Source organism: Urocitellus parryii, chromosome 7 (assembly GCF_045843805.1).
Source record: "Urocitellus parryii isolate mUroPar1 chromosome 7, mUroPar1.hap1, whole genome shotgun sequence".
Lineage (NCBI taxonomy): Eukaryota > Metazoa > Chordata > Mammalia > Rodentia > Sciuridae > Urocitellus > Urocitellus parryii.
Window position 1 is genome coordinate 73,432,655 of NC_135537.1, and position 14,615 is coordinate 73,447,269.

General features: G+C 35.6%; 1 protein-coding gene across 1 annotated transcript in view; it reads right to left on the minus strand.

The window, feature by feature from the left end:
• Positions 1 to 5,034: 5,034 nt before the first annotated feature.
• Positions 5,035 to 14,615, minus strand: part of Tgs1 (trimethylguanosine synthase 1) — a 42,273-nt gene continuing 32,692 nt past the window's right edge. The window contains exon 13 of the mRNA XM_026394421.2: positions 5,035 to 6,965. Coding sequence (XP_026250206.2) covers positions 6,843 to 6,965 — 123 coding nt within the window. The 3' untranslated portion in view covers positions 5,035 to 6,842. The remainder of the gene's footprint in view (positions 6,966 to 14,615) is intronic.

Here is a 14,615-nt window from a genome sequence, read left to right on the forward strand (position 1 = left end):
CAGGGCTTGAGATGTGGCTCAGTGGTTAAGCATCCCTGAGTTCAATCCCTGGTACCAAAAAAAAAAAAAAAAAAAAAAAGGAAATTGATGCCAGAGATAAGGGTGGCCCAAATTAAGATCTCAGTGTAAATTGGGCACCATGGTGCATGCCTGTAATCCAGTGGCTCAGGAGGCTGAGACAGAAGGATCAAAGCCAGCTTCGGCAATGTGAGGCACTAAGCAAATCAGTGAGACCCTGTCTCTAAAGAAAATACAAAATAAGTCTGAGGATGTAGCTCAGTGGTTGAGTGCCCCTGAGTTCAATCTCCAGTACCCCCCACCCCCCCAAAAAGATATAAGTGTAAATAAGAGTAAAGAAACAATGGTTCACTAATTATCTAGAAATTAGATATTCTTGATCAGACACAGATGATAAGTCCAAACTCAGATTTTGTTTTGGTCAACCAGGTGAACCTAGCAGACTCCTTAGCTTGGTTATTGTATAGTATTGCTTCTCTGCTGCTGTGTACCAATTATTCCAATCTTACTGGGTTAAAACAATATTTACATATTACCTCTGTTTCTGTGGGTCAGCTTAGCTGCCTGTCTACTCAACTGCCCCTTGTGAGTTTGCAGTTAAGCTGTTTGCTGGGGCTGAGTCTCATCTATGCTTGACTTGTGAGGGATCCACTTCAAAGCTCATGCCTATAGTTGTTTGCAGGCCTCAGTGGTTCACCAAGAGGGTCTATGTGAAAGTTGGCCTCCCCCAGGGTGAGCAATCTAAGAGAGCATATCAGTACACAAGTACTTAAAATGGCTACCCATCCTCTCGCCCTGCCCTCAGGGGGGAGCAGTTTACCTTATCACTTACCCTCAGTTTACCTTATCACTTACCCCATGTGGCCCACCAAATGCCGCAGTCTGGCTGGGCACAATTCAGGAGCCACTTGTCAAACTAAACAACTTTATTTTTAGAACCACACACGCCAAACAAAACAGCTCCTCAGGAAAACCCCTCAGAGCCCAACTGCCACCACTGGCTTCCCACAAGCCTCTCACCCACACAAGCCTCTCCACCTCCCACAATCCTCCTGCTCTTGAGGCCGATTGGCTGGGTCACATGGGCGGAGCCAAAAAGTCCCCCAATGAGCAGCTCCGTGGTCTGAAAGTGCAGGGAAACTGTTCAATGAGCATCTCCAATGAGCATCACCACAGAGGAGCCAATCAGCTAGATGTTGCTGGGGCCTCTGTGAGCCAATCATCAGCCGGCAGCTGGAAGTTTCCTGGGGCCCCTTCGCCTGTGGCTCTCAACAGAGAGCTATGGGTTTTTTATATCCTAATCTCAGAAGTGAACTACTGTGGGTTCTGCCAAAGTCTGGTAAAAAAACTCAATATCCTAGGTTTTTACTCTATTCATTAATTTTTTTTTTTTTTTTGGTGTGTGTGTATGTGAGAGTGAGAGTGAGAGTGAGAGAGAGAGAGAGAGAGAGAGAGAGAGAGAGAGAGAGATACACACACACACACAGCCCTTGGGTTTCCCCAAGTATCAAAGCCTGAAAAACTCTTACTATGATCAGGCTATAGCCAGTATTCCTCAGTTTGGAATAGGAGCCTGTGCTTCCTCTTTAGCTGCAATGTTAGCAGTTTCTCCGTGAATTCGACATTAATTGAGACCTAAATATCCTTGGGTTTCTTTTGCCATTGTGTCTTATTAAATGCTCTTTCCTTTCTTGGAAACTCTTATCCCAATCTGTTTTGGGAAATTCCTCCTCCACTTGTGTCTTCTCCTGTGATAACGTATACTGGTCAAGGGTACACAGCTTACCACCCACTCATTTCCTAAAGTGTAGAATGTAGCATTCTTTTAGGTAATGAGTGTACACTTTTTTAAAAAAAATAATTTTTAGTTGTCAATGGACCTTTATTTATTTTATTTATTATATGTGGTGCTGAGAATTGAACCCAGGGCCTTACACATGCTAGGCAAGTGCTCTTTCACTGAGCTACAGCCCCAGACCAATACACTTTTCTTTTAGTATAAAATATTAAAGGCATAATTTTTATGGTAATATTTGAAATTCCTTTACAAATCAATTTTAATTTAAAAAATATTTAGTTGAGTTAAAAAAAAATTAAGGGGTTGGGGATGTAGCTCTGTGGTAGAGCATGTACTTGGCTTGCACAAGGCCCTAGATTCAATACCTAGTACCCTCACACCCCAAATTAAACAGCAGTACGTACTATCATAAATATAGCAACATTATGGTGATAGCAGATAACTATGGGTCTATTTCTGAATAGTTTTGAGATAAATATTATCATTTGAAAACATGAATTAAATGCATACAAATATTCTTGTGGTATTTTTTCCAATTTTTTTTTGTCATAAATTATTTCAAAATGAAAAAAAGAAAGCAAACACCATGAGGTAATCTGCTAATTTTATATTAATAAGCCCAAATAATATCGAATGTATACTTCCCAGAACTATAAATTATTAAAAAAAACTTATGAAGGCATTAAAAAATTTAAATAAAAATATCATAAAAAAATCAAAGCATCTCACTCAAAAACATACCAGACCATTTTCTTGGGGTTGTACCAACAAGGCTCCAGTAAACAGATACTGTCAATGTTACTTAGTACACAGAAAAAAAGTGAAAGATTTTTCTAAAGCATTCTGCCAGAGTAGTATAATTCTGATATCCAAACCAGGCAAGGTGTACAAAAAACAAATACAAACAAATCAAACAGAGTAGACTTAACAAATGAAATCCAGTAGTGAACTAAAAGAATACATTATGATATAGTAGAATTTAATGGTAGAATTTCAGGTATGGAGCTGGATGTGGTGGTACACACCTGTCAGTGACTCCAGAGGCTGAGGATTGCAAATCTGAAACCAGTCTGGAAAACTTAGCTGGGGATATAGCTCAGTGGTAAAGCTCAGTTCATAAAAGAGAGAAAAAAGAAAAGAATTGCAGGTATGACCGAATAATTTGAAAAATTTAAAGTAATTTAGGCTTTACATTTAAATAAGAACCAAAAAGTCTGGCCAATAATAATCTTAAATTTAATCTTAATTTTAATGCAAGTTATGTAAAAATGTTTCTAACTTCTATCACAAAATAAAAAACAAGAACAAAGTGCCATTTTTACAACACTACAGGCAGTCTATGCTGTAGAAAAATAAAAATAAAAAGGCATAAATATTTGCTAAGAGAAAAACTCATATGTAGATTACTTACTACATATTTAGAAAATAAAAAAGAATCAACTGAAAAACTTAGAATAATTATCAAAAAGGGTTCAGTAAGATGATTAGATATAACAAAAAATTCAAAAGTATTACATAATCCATGCGTGGTGACACATGTCTGTAATCTCAATGGTTCAGGAGGCTGAGGCAGGAGGATCGCAGGTTCTAAGCCAGCCTCAGCAATTTAGTAAGGCTGTAAGCAACCTAGTGAGATGCTGTCTCAAATAAACAAACAATAAGCAAGCAAGCAAGCAAACAAACAAAGGCTAGGAATGTGGCTCAGAGGTTAAGCACCTTTGGATTCAATCCCTGGTACCCCAAACCAAACCAAACCAAACCACCCCCCCCCAAAACAAAGAAAGCCAAAGTATTCTCACATAGACAACACACCTATTAGAAGATGTAAAAATCAACAAAAATCCCTTTCAAAATTGGTCAAAAAAATGTGAAGTATCAAGCAATAAACTTGGCAAAAAATAATGCAAGATTTATACAATAGAGTGACTAGCTTTACTGAAATACATAAAAGATCAGAGTAACAGAAGACCATAAACAAGTCCTTGAATAAAAAATTTAATAGCTATCACTTTTCCTAAACTGAAAATTAAAAATTCCAAAGAGGACTACGGATGTAGCTCAGTGATAGAATACTGCCTAACATGTGCAAGGCCCTGGGTTCAATCCCCATTGCTGTTACAAAGAAAATTCTGAAGGATTAATAAACTCATCTAAAAAAGTAAATGCTTAGGAAGCACCAGAAAACTCTGAGATTAATAATGGTGGAATTTGCAACTGTCAACACATACAATGAAGCTACAGCAACCAAAAACATGTAACACAGGAATGGACAAATGGATCAATGGTATAAATTTCAGAAGAACCATGCCTGCATATGCACATGCACACATATACATACACAGAAGTTAGATTTCAAATTAGTGGAAAAAATTAGTAGCAATTAGTTCTTCTTTTGGCAAAAACAAGATGCCCAATGCATGCACTGGCTAATAATTATATGAAAATTTGCTCATACCACTCTAGCAATCAGGATAAATTAAAATTATTATTTATTAATCAGATTGGTAATAAATCAAAATGTAAAATTCTTTTGAGGGTGTAAGGAAAACTGGCCATTTTTATGCACAGTTGGTGGCAATGGAGGGCAACTTGATATGATACACCAAATTAAAACAAAATAAATAAAAGCAAGACCTTTGACTTAAAAAAGTTTCAATTCTAGGAAACTATTCTACTTAAATACCCAATAGTACTATCTGCAATTGCAAAAGTTGTTAATTTAAATGCTCATTATTGGGTCATATTTAAAGCAATTCTGATTTGTTCAATATGTCTGTTAAAATTGATAGTGCAGATGTACATGCTTGATATAGAAAAGTTTGCAAGACATTAAAAATAAAAATTTTAGAGGCTAGGAGTGTAGTGGCAGAGCACATGATAACCATACACTAGAACTTGAGTTCCATCCCACCATCAAAAACAAAATTTCAAAATAATATAATTCCATCCCACTCTATGGTGTTTATACAAGTTTTTATTGTTAGGGAAATGTCTTAAAGGGTACATACAGGAATGTTAGCAGTAGTTACTTTTGGGAAGGGGAATGGAAAAGTGACAGATTAGAGAGGGGAGAAAAATTGCGAATTTCATTTTTTGAATCATTCACCTTGTATCTTAAATTGTTAAAGTTATGTATTTACTTTTGTAAAAAAAATTCTTAAAAAAATGTTGCAGTTTAATAATAAAAACAAAAAGACCAAGTTGGACCAGAATAGGGGCCGTTGGCTTCTATTTAAATGTAAACAGTTCCATTAAAAAAAAAAAGTCCATTTTACATATTTGGCTTCTTGGTAAGATTTTATTTGAGCAGAAGTCACATAATAAACTAAAACATTTCAAAGTTCTTTTGAGGACTAATGATCAACAAATGTGTGTAAATTAGCTATACCACTGAGGGGACAGGAATACTTTAGGTCTTGGTTAGGCTTCTTTTTCTACTCATACATGTTCATATGTATTCAGGAATGCAAATTAGTTTTAATATTAAATACAAGTAAGAATATGCACATCAGAAAGAAGGGTATGAATGAAATTTTGTGACAAAAAAAACTAAAAAAATTGGTAATTTTGAAAATTTACTTTTACCCATCTTGTCACTCTTCCAGGTCTAGGGGTCATATACAGAACTGTTGATGACTAATGTTGGCATAATTAAAAAACACTTAGTTCTATTGCTAAGCTATACCCTCAGCAAGTTTTTTTTTGTCTAGTTTTCAGTGCTTATTGAAAATTCCTCCAATTTATTTCATTTTCTCTAACCCTATCTTATTCAAAATCATGTTTTGCTTGATGCTTCACATGCTGACATTATCCCAGCTCTAACCCTCAATGGTTAGAAGCTGTACATCACTTCTTACCTACTTATAAAAATGACTGAACACCCTGCTAAATGAATAATTAAGCAACACATTCCTTCTCCTTTCACTGCCATTTTAATAGAAAAAGAACATATATTTCTGTGTTACAAAATATATTTCACATTGATTTTGCAATGGAAATCTTAAAAATACTAACTTTATAAGCTAAAATGATGTTAAAAAAGCAAATTCAAGATGAAGAAAAGAAAAAAATTCTAGAAGAAAGTCTAAAGTCTGAAAGTTGGTTCAACTTTATCAAGACAATTTGTATCTATCAAAATTAAAATGCACAAACCCCTGGATATCTAACTTCTAGAAGTTAACCAATTTACTTAAGGACAGTGCAAAACAGTTGGTAGGTGCAAAAACCTGAAGAGTCCAAGTATCCATCAATAGGGAACTGGTTTAATTAATTATGGCATATTCATAAGATGGAATACAAAACAGCCATTAAAAAGAATAAGGTAGATCTATCTGTATGTACTGACAAGGAAAGGTCTTCAAGATAAACTGATAAGGTTTCTGCTTTTTTAAAAAAGGTACATCAAGTAAAAACAAGGAAGGTTACTGAACAGTGTATCAATGGAGTCAAGAGCACATTAGGGTACACTCTAATTCCTTTCTGTTCTCCCAAAGAAACTATATACACTGTTTGCTGTGATTATCTTTAGAGAGATAAAAAAGGACCGAGAAGGGGGTGGGAGACTTTAAATGAATAACATTATTTCGTAGCAGCTAAACAGGATATAGAATATAACTTGTTCATTGTTTTCTTTGCATTTCTGTTAAAAAATACAGCAATTATTTTTTATACACATGTATATACATACATACATACACATACACACACAAAGATATTAAACCAATATATTAAAAAAAACCCATATTTACACAGACACACAATGAAATTCAGCACAGGGGCAAGCCTATAAGCTTTTCATATCAGATGGTTACTAACTTTCTGTACAATAGACAGTACATAGTTAATATCATCCAAATGTCTCAAAACTTCATTAATATTTGTTAAACTCAGAAAGTTTCCATATCACACGGTGATTTAAGACTGTGGGTATAAAGCATCAGCGAATACAGGAAAAGACATTTTGTGTGTTTCATATGAAAAATGTTCTTATTATTACATGATCTTTATCCTTGTCCTGCTTCACAGTTTAGGTTTTAGACTCTGGTCTTCGGATTAAGTCACCAAAATAAGCAGTGATTGTCTTTAGTTTATTATTAAGAAAGTTCTGTTCTATTTCTACTTGTCCTCCAGGCCCAGCTAAGGATGCCACCTAAAAAGACAAACAAAAGAAGGTCACAAGTATATAATATGATTTCAAATAAATTCTTTCATTCACAATTCTTTATCAAATAAAGGGAAGACCCTGGCTTTTTATTTAAATCTTTCAAATAATGAGGGATCTCAAATGTTCACGTTACTTCCCAGGTAGGTACTAATGCAATATTCCATGGTAAAAATGCTTGTTGTTTCAGACCCTTCTAATCTTATGGGTAAGATCATATCTTTATGCTACTGTAAAGGACTTGACCTCAGCGATACTATAAGCTAAAGAACTCAGGAACAGAAAATCTTCCTAAATCACAGGTTTGTTTATTTACAAAGATGTTCAAAGAATAAGTCCTGAAAACCTCTGCCTTGTTTACCTTATCATTTTCATCTTCCTCTCTTAATTGTTTAACAATATTTTCTGAGTGCCTGCTACATGATACTAAGAACAGATAGCAAGATGGCTATAATCCAGGCCATGACCCCTACTCTAATGAGGAGTCTTTATCAACAAGTCTGTCTTTCTCTAATTGATCCCTTTTATTGTTCTCCCAATTTGGACCACCTCCTCCACCTGTTATTCTTTTTGTGTTATTTTTTGGCCCAGCATAGTTTTCTATTTGATCTCTCCGAGACCTATGAACTAGATCTGGTGATCAGATCACTAGTAATCAGTTTAACAGGACAACAATAAGAAAGATTAAGGATAAGGGGAATATGATGGAAAGCCTAGGCAATTAAAAAAAAAAAAATGAAACAAAAAAACCAGAAATAACTGAGTGGTAAAGGGATACATTGATTCTAAGGATGAGTTACAAACACAGGAGACATGCATTTTCTGTTACAATAATCGGCAAAACCATAACTATATATTTTGTAAAGAGAGATGTTTATTTAGTCTAGTTTGGTTGAGGGCTGAAAGAATCTGATCTCACTAGTATTTTACCTACTAAACCAGCAACTGGTAGAAGGTAAGATTTACTATGCATTACCAATGAGTATAAATTTAGAATTATTTTAACTTCCTGTTAGAAAAAGTCAGATACAGAAATAGGGAAGAACCAACAGGTCATTCTATGGTAACTTCTTAAAAAAGAAAAATAAAAAAGAGTTGCTCCACCAAGATGTTAATGATGTCACCGTCAGCCCCCCAACACTACTACCAGCAGGGCATAAAAAGAGACTGGTTGTGTTTTTATCAATAGAAAGAGATGAAAATAAAAGCCAAACACAGAAGGTCTAATAGTGATTAAAAATAAACAACCACACGCCATTGTTCATACTTGAAACTAGAAATTTTAAAACAGCCACGTATTAGGAATACTTAGTTTTCTTACAAAATGCCTGCACTGGCCTCTTTCACTTCACACTAGCAATATTTTACCCCAAGTTCTTATATAGATAAGGTTTTGGTTTGGCCCAGTATATTTTTCCATTTGACCTCTCAGAGATCTATTAACTAGATCTGGTGGTCAGATCACCAGAAATCAGTTTATCAGAACAACCGTAAGAAACATCAAGGATAAGGTGAATACAGCACAGAGGCAATTATTAGGAATACGTGTTTTATATCCTATTTCAATATCTTTATGTCAGTCTAATTTTTTATAAGGGCAAAATGATTTTGACCAGTACATCTAAAATAAACTTAAGAGCAGTATTTTTCCTGTTCCTTGCAACAGGTAATTTATTTAAAGAATGTAAAACTGGTAAGCCGAAATTTCTGCGGGAAGGTGAGATTAAGACTGTGGTAAGAGGCAAAGAGAAAGGGAAGGAGGAAAGATCAGGCTGGGTTGAGAAAATCCAAGCAGAGATGAAACAACAGCAAAAAATCTGCTAGGGTTGGTTAAGTTGGGAGAATTAGATGATAAACAAAACAAGTGTTTCTCTTAATACTGAATCTACTTATAAAAATATGATGAGAAAACTCATACCTTTTTACTATTTAGAAATAAATTTGGGAAAGAAAGTTACTTTCAAGTGTTCTGGTGAAAAATAATTTCTAGCCTTTCTGTACTTTCAATTCATTTATTTTAAAGATTAGAAATTTGGAGTTGCAAAGACTTATGTTCAAGTAAATAATACTGTGCTTCAATTTAAGCACACTTAACCTTACTATTTTCAACTTTCACTAGCAGGTTTACTGGTCAAAATGTTATTTGGTTCTTTACTCTTTCTTAAAGTTTAATAAATTGAGGGCAGGAGAAGAGAGAAAATGATAGAGGGAAGATGGGAAGGAGAAGAATAGCTAGGTATATAAAGATTAGCAGCTCTGGGTTACATATATCCAAATATGTTAGATTTATCAAAAGAAATGACAACTACTGGAATTAAAACTTAAGATTGCACTTTCATCACTAGGTATTTATTTATTTATTTGTTTAGGTATGGGGGGTTGAATCCAGGGTGCCTAACCACTGTGCCACATTCTCAGCCTTTTTTATTTTGAGACAGGGTCTCTCTAAGTTGTTTAGGGTCTTGCTAAGTTGCTGAGGCTTGGCTCTGAATTTTCAACCCACCTGCCTCAGCCTACAGAATTTCTGGGATAACAGGTGTGTGTCACCATGCCTGGCTCATCAACTAGATACTATGTGAGGCAATAAAAATGTAATTTGGGGACTTGGAAAGGAGATACCGAAAAAGGTCACAACAAAGACGACAAGTGGTAAAAATTAAGGAACAAAGATTTAAGAGTCAAACTTTCAACACTGCATTTTCCCCCCAGAGGAAAATGAATATAAAGTTAAGAGTTTCATAATCAAATGAGAGAAAATACACTCCCAACTGGATCCTATTTGGAGAATACACAATACACATTAATGACAGAAACACTTTATTTGCAATATGCAAAAACTTGGTTAGAAACCAATTAAGCCAGGTGAGCTGGGGGTATAGCTCAGTATTAAGAGTGCATGTATATTACGTGCCAGGCCCTGGGTTTGATTCTTAGCACTGCAAAACAAAACAGATGAAAATGAAGAGTATTTTACAGAACCTGCAGACCTCTGTCAAAAGCAGCAAGCACCTGAAATACTGGTTGTGAGAAACCTCAAGACAAACAGGCCAAGTAAAGGCTTGTGGTACTTTTTGCCCTCATTTTCCTTTGTTATACCCTAATAAAAACTATACAAAAACATTTTAACATATACCCATCAATAAATGTAATTCACCATATAGGAAGAATTAAGGACAAAAATCAGTCACCTTAATAGATGCAGAAAAAAGTCTTTAACAAAATTCGGCATCCATTCATGATAAAAACCTCAAAGAAATAAGGGACAGAAGGAACTTAACCCAATATCATATGAGCTATATACAACAAACCCAAAGCCCACATCATAGTAAATACGGAAAAATTCTGGAACAAGCAAGGATGTCCAGTCTCACCACTCCTGTTAATATAGCACTAGAAGGTCTAGCCAGAGCCCCAGGCAAGAGAAGGAAATAAAAGGAATAGAAATAGGAAAAGAAAAAGTCAAATTATCACCATTTGCAGATGATATGATCCTATAGTTAGAAGAGCCAAAGAACTCCATCAGAAGATTGCTAGTTAATAACAAATTCAGCAAAGTAGTAGGATATAAAATTAACATACAAAATCAATACCTTTCCTATATAGTAATAATGAATCTACTAAGATTCCCATTCACAAGAGCCTGAAACAAAAACAAAAACAAAAATTAACTAAAAAGCAAACAACAACAACAAAAAGGAATAAATCTAACCAAGAAGGTGAAAGAGCTTGATAATGAAAACTACAGGACACTTAAGAAAGAAACTGAAGAAGACACTAGAAGATGGAAAGATTTCTCATGTTTGTGGCTACATAGAATAAATATTGTAAAATGATCATATTACCCAAAGTAATATGCAGATTCAATATAATCACTATTAAAATACCAACGACATGCCTGGGCATAGTGACGCAAGCCTATAATCCCAGTAACTTGGGAGGCTGAGGCAGGAGAATCACCAGTTCAAAGCCAAAGCTAACCTCAACAATTTAGCAAGGCCCTAAGCAACTTAGCAAGATCTTGTCTCAAAATAATAATAATAATAATGGCTCGGATGTGGCTCAGGGATTAAGAGTCCCTGGGTTCAATCCCCAGTACCCACCCCCCAAAACCACAAAAACAAAACATAACAAAACAATCAAAACCAAACAGATGACATTCTTCACTGAACTAGAAAAAATAGTCTTAAAATTCATTTGGAAGAATCAAAAACCCAAGTAATCAAAAGCAATTCTAAGCCAAAAAAAAAAAAAAAAAAAGGGAAAGTATTTCTGGAGGCATCACAATCCTTGCTTTCAAATTACACCACAGAGTGCTAGTAACAAAAACTGCATAGTACTGGCATAAAAACAGACATCAACCAATGGAACAGAACAGAAGACACAAAAATAAGCTCACAGAGATACAGTAATCTGATCCAGGACAAAGGTACCAAAAGTATGCTGGCTAGAAGATAGCCATTTAAACAAATGGTGCTGGAAGACAGGTTATCCATATGTAGAAGAATGAGACTAGACCTTAATCTCTCATCCTGCACAAAAGTCAACTCAAAATGATTCAAAGACTTAGGAATTAGAATAGAACTGTTCCTAGTAACTTCCAGGAAAAAAAGTATGGCCAACATTCCAACATACAGGTGCAGGCAACGATTTCCCTCAATAGGACCCCTAAAGCTCAGGAAATAATACCAAGAATAAATAAATGGGATGACATCAAATTAAAAAGCTCTACAGAGCAAAGGAAGTAATCAAGAATGTAAAGAGAGATCCTACAGAATAGCAAAAAACCTTTGCTAGTTATTTTTCTGCAGAAGATTAATATCCAGAATATATAAAAATCTCAAAACACCACCCCAATCAAATAACCCTATAAAAAATGGGCAAATAAACTAAGTATACACTTCTCAAAAGAAACAAATGACCAATAAATATATGAAAAAATGTTCTACATCTTTAGCAATGAGGGGAATGTAAATCAAAACTACATTGAAATTTCATCTCATTCCAGTCAGAATGGCAGCCATCAAAAATACAAATAATAATAAATGCTGAAGATGATGTGGAGGGGTAGAAGGAACACTTTTGTACTGTTGGTAGGATTGTAAATTAGTACAACTACTATGGAAGTCAGTATGGAGGCTCCTCAAAAGACTAGAAATGAAACCACCAGATGACCTAGCTAAAACACTCCTTGGTATTTATCTTAAAGAATTAAAGTCATCTTACTACAGATACATGTATACCCATGTTTACAGTATAATTCATAATAGCCAAATTATGAAACCTGCCTACTTGTCCATCAATGGATGAATGGATAAAGAAAATGTGGTACATATACACCATGAAGTTTCATTCAGCCATAAAGAATGAAATTATGCCATCTATAGGAAAATGGGTGGAACTCAAAAATCTTATATTAAGCAAAATAAGCCACATTCAGAAAATCAAGGGCTGTATGTTTTGTTTTATATGAAGCTAGAAAGGAAGGAAAAAAAAGGCGTGGAGAATCTCAAGGAAAGCAAAGAGAAATCAGTGGAGTAAAGGGAAGGAGGAAGAAAACTTGGAGAGGGCTGGGGTTGTGGCTCAGTAGTAGAGCGCTCGCCTAGCACATGCGGGGCCCTGGGTTCGATCCTCAGCACCACATAAAAATAAATAAAGGTTTTTAAAAAAAAAAAAAAGAAATCCTGAGGAATGATAACTACCAAATTACATTGTTATATATCATGTGCATGTATGAATATGTAAAAAAAATCACAATATTGTGTGTAATAGCAATATATGAATAAAAATATGAAAAATCAAATAAAAACCAACAAATGAAAACCCAACCAACCAACCAACAACCAAGAAACTACACAAAAATAAAAAATAAGTAAAAACATTTATGATGGACAGTTCAGGGGCAAGGGGGGTTTGAAAATACACTACCAATGGACAAACAGGCAACATTCAAACTTTCGTCTATTTCCCTGTATGCAGTAAAGAGAAATACAATTTCTTAAATTTGTTTGCTAACAGTATTTCAGGTAATCTTTAAATGCTATTTCAGGCTCTCACAGATATTTCCTGTTTTCTTCTTCATTCAAATATTTACTTGATTAAAACAAATGTGATTTTAAAAAGCCCTCAATCATCAACGGGAGCATCTGACCAGGTCAGAAAATTCCTCCCAGGTATCAAAAGCTCACCTACATTGATTTCAGGAATCAGATCACTAAGCTTTTCCCCTTACCTATTCTCAGAAACAGATCCTGGAAACATAAGGTTGTTCTTTAATAAGTTACATAAAGCAAACAGACCAGAGTACGCCCAATAGTAAAGGATTTACAGGTAGCACCATGTGTGGCACAGAAAAGCTGGGCATTCCTCTATTTTCTATTAACATCATTTACTAAGAAAATTTACTCAAGGTAGTAAAGAAATAAAAGATATGTTCAGAATCATTTGACTAAAACTGAACTTGTGTCTTTGCAACCCAGCTCATAAGGCCTGACAGTTTCATTCCCTCTTCAGAGAATGATCATGTATGTAGCATAACACAGGATAATACTATTTTAATCATCTAGCAGCAAGCTCTCCAAAGGAAAGGCTTGCTAGTAAACATTAGGAACTATCAAATTTATCCAAATTGCAACGTGTGATTATACAGTGATTTTATTAAGAACGGAACAGACTTGGTCAACTAACTAAATAAGAGAACATACCACTAACTAAATAAGAGAACACATGTGGCAGGTCAAGTTTTGCAGTAAATGCCTTCCCCTGTTGGGAGCGGTGATTTGAATGAGTCTTTGAACTATCCTGTGACAGGAGTGCACCTGAGCTGTGAACTCCTAATGCAAAGGCACAGTTGAGACTGCCCAATTACTATGGTGATGCCCTGTTCAAAGGAGGTTCCTGGCTTACCACAGGCCTATCAGTCTTGACCGTGTGTTCAGATACCTGTTCCTGGGAGTAAAGAATTATGAGCACAAAGTTGAAATTGGACTTCGTCCTTCAGCTTGCTTGCTTTGAAGAAACTTTTTTTTTTTTTTTTTGAGAGAGAGAGAGAGAGAGAGAGAGAATTTTTAAATATTTATTTTTTTTTTTTTAGTTTTTGGCAGACAGAACATCTCTGTTTGTATGTGGTGCTGAGGATCGAACCCAGGCCGCACGCATGCCAGGCGAGCGCGCTACCGTTTGAGCCATATCCCCAGCCCTACTTTGAAGAAACTTTCTCATAGAAAACCCTTTTGATTTGGGTGCAGTGGTGCATCCCTGTAATCCCAGCAGCTCAGGAAGATGAGGAAGAAGGATCCTGAGTTCATGGCCAGCCTCAGCAAAAGCGAGGCACTAAGCAACGCAGTGAGACCCCAACTCTGAAGAAAATACAAAATAGGGTTGTAGATGTAGCTCAGTGGTTGAGTGCCCCTGAGTTAAATCCCTGCTACATGCCCCCGCCCCGCCCCCCCCCCCCAAAAAAAACCCTTTTGATGTTAAAATCTAGATAATAAATGTGCTGAGTTGGTTCTGGGTAGTTCTTCATCCCTCATCAGGGGATGAAGAGCCACCAGTCCCCAGCTTTTTCTTTCTTTGTGTGTCTGTCTTTTCTCTATTCCCCCATTGCCCCTTGCTGGTTTCTGAATTAACAGCTGGTGCAGG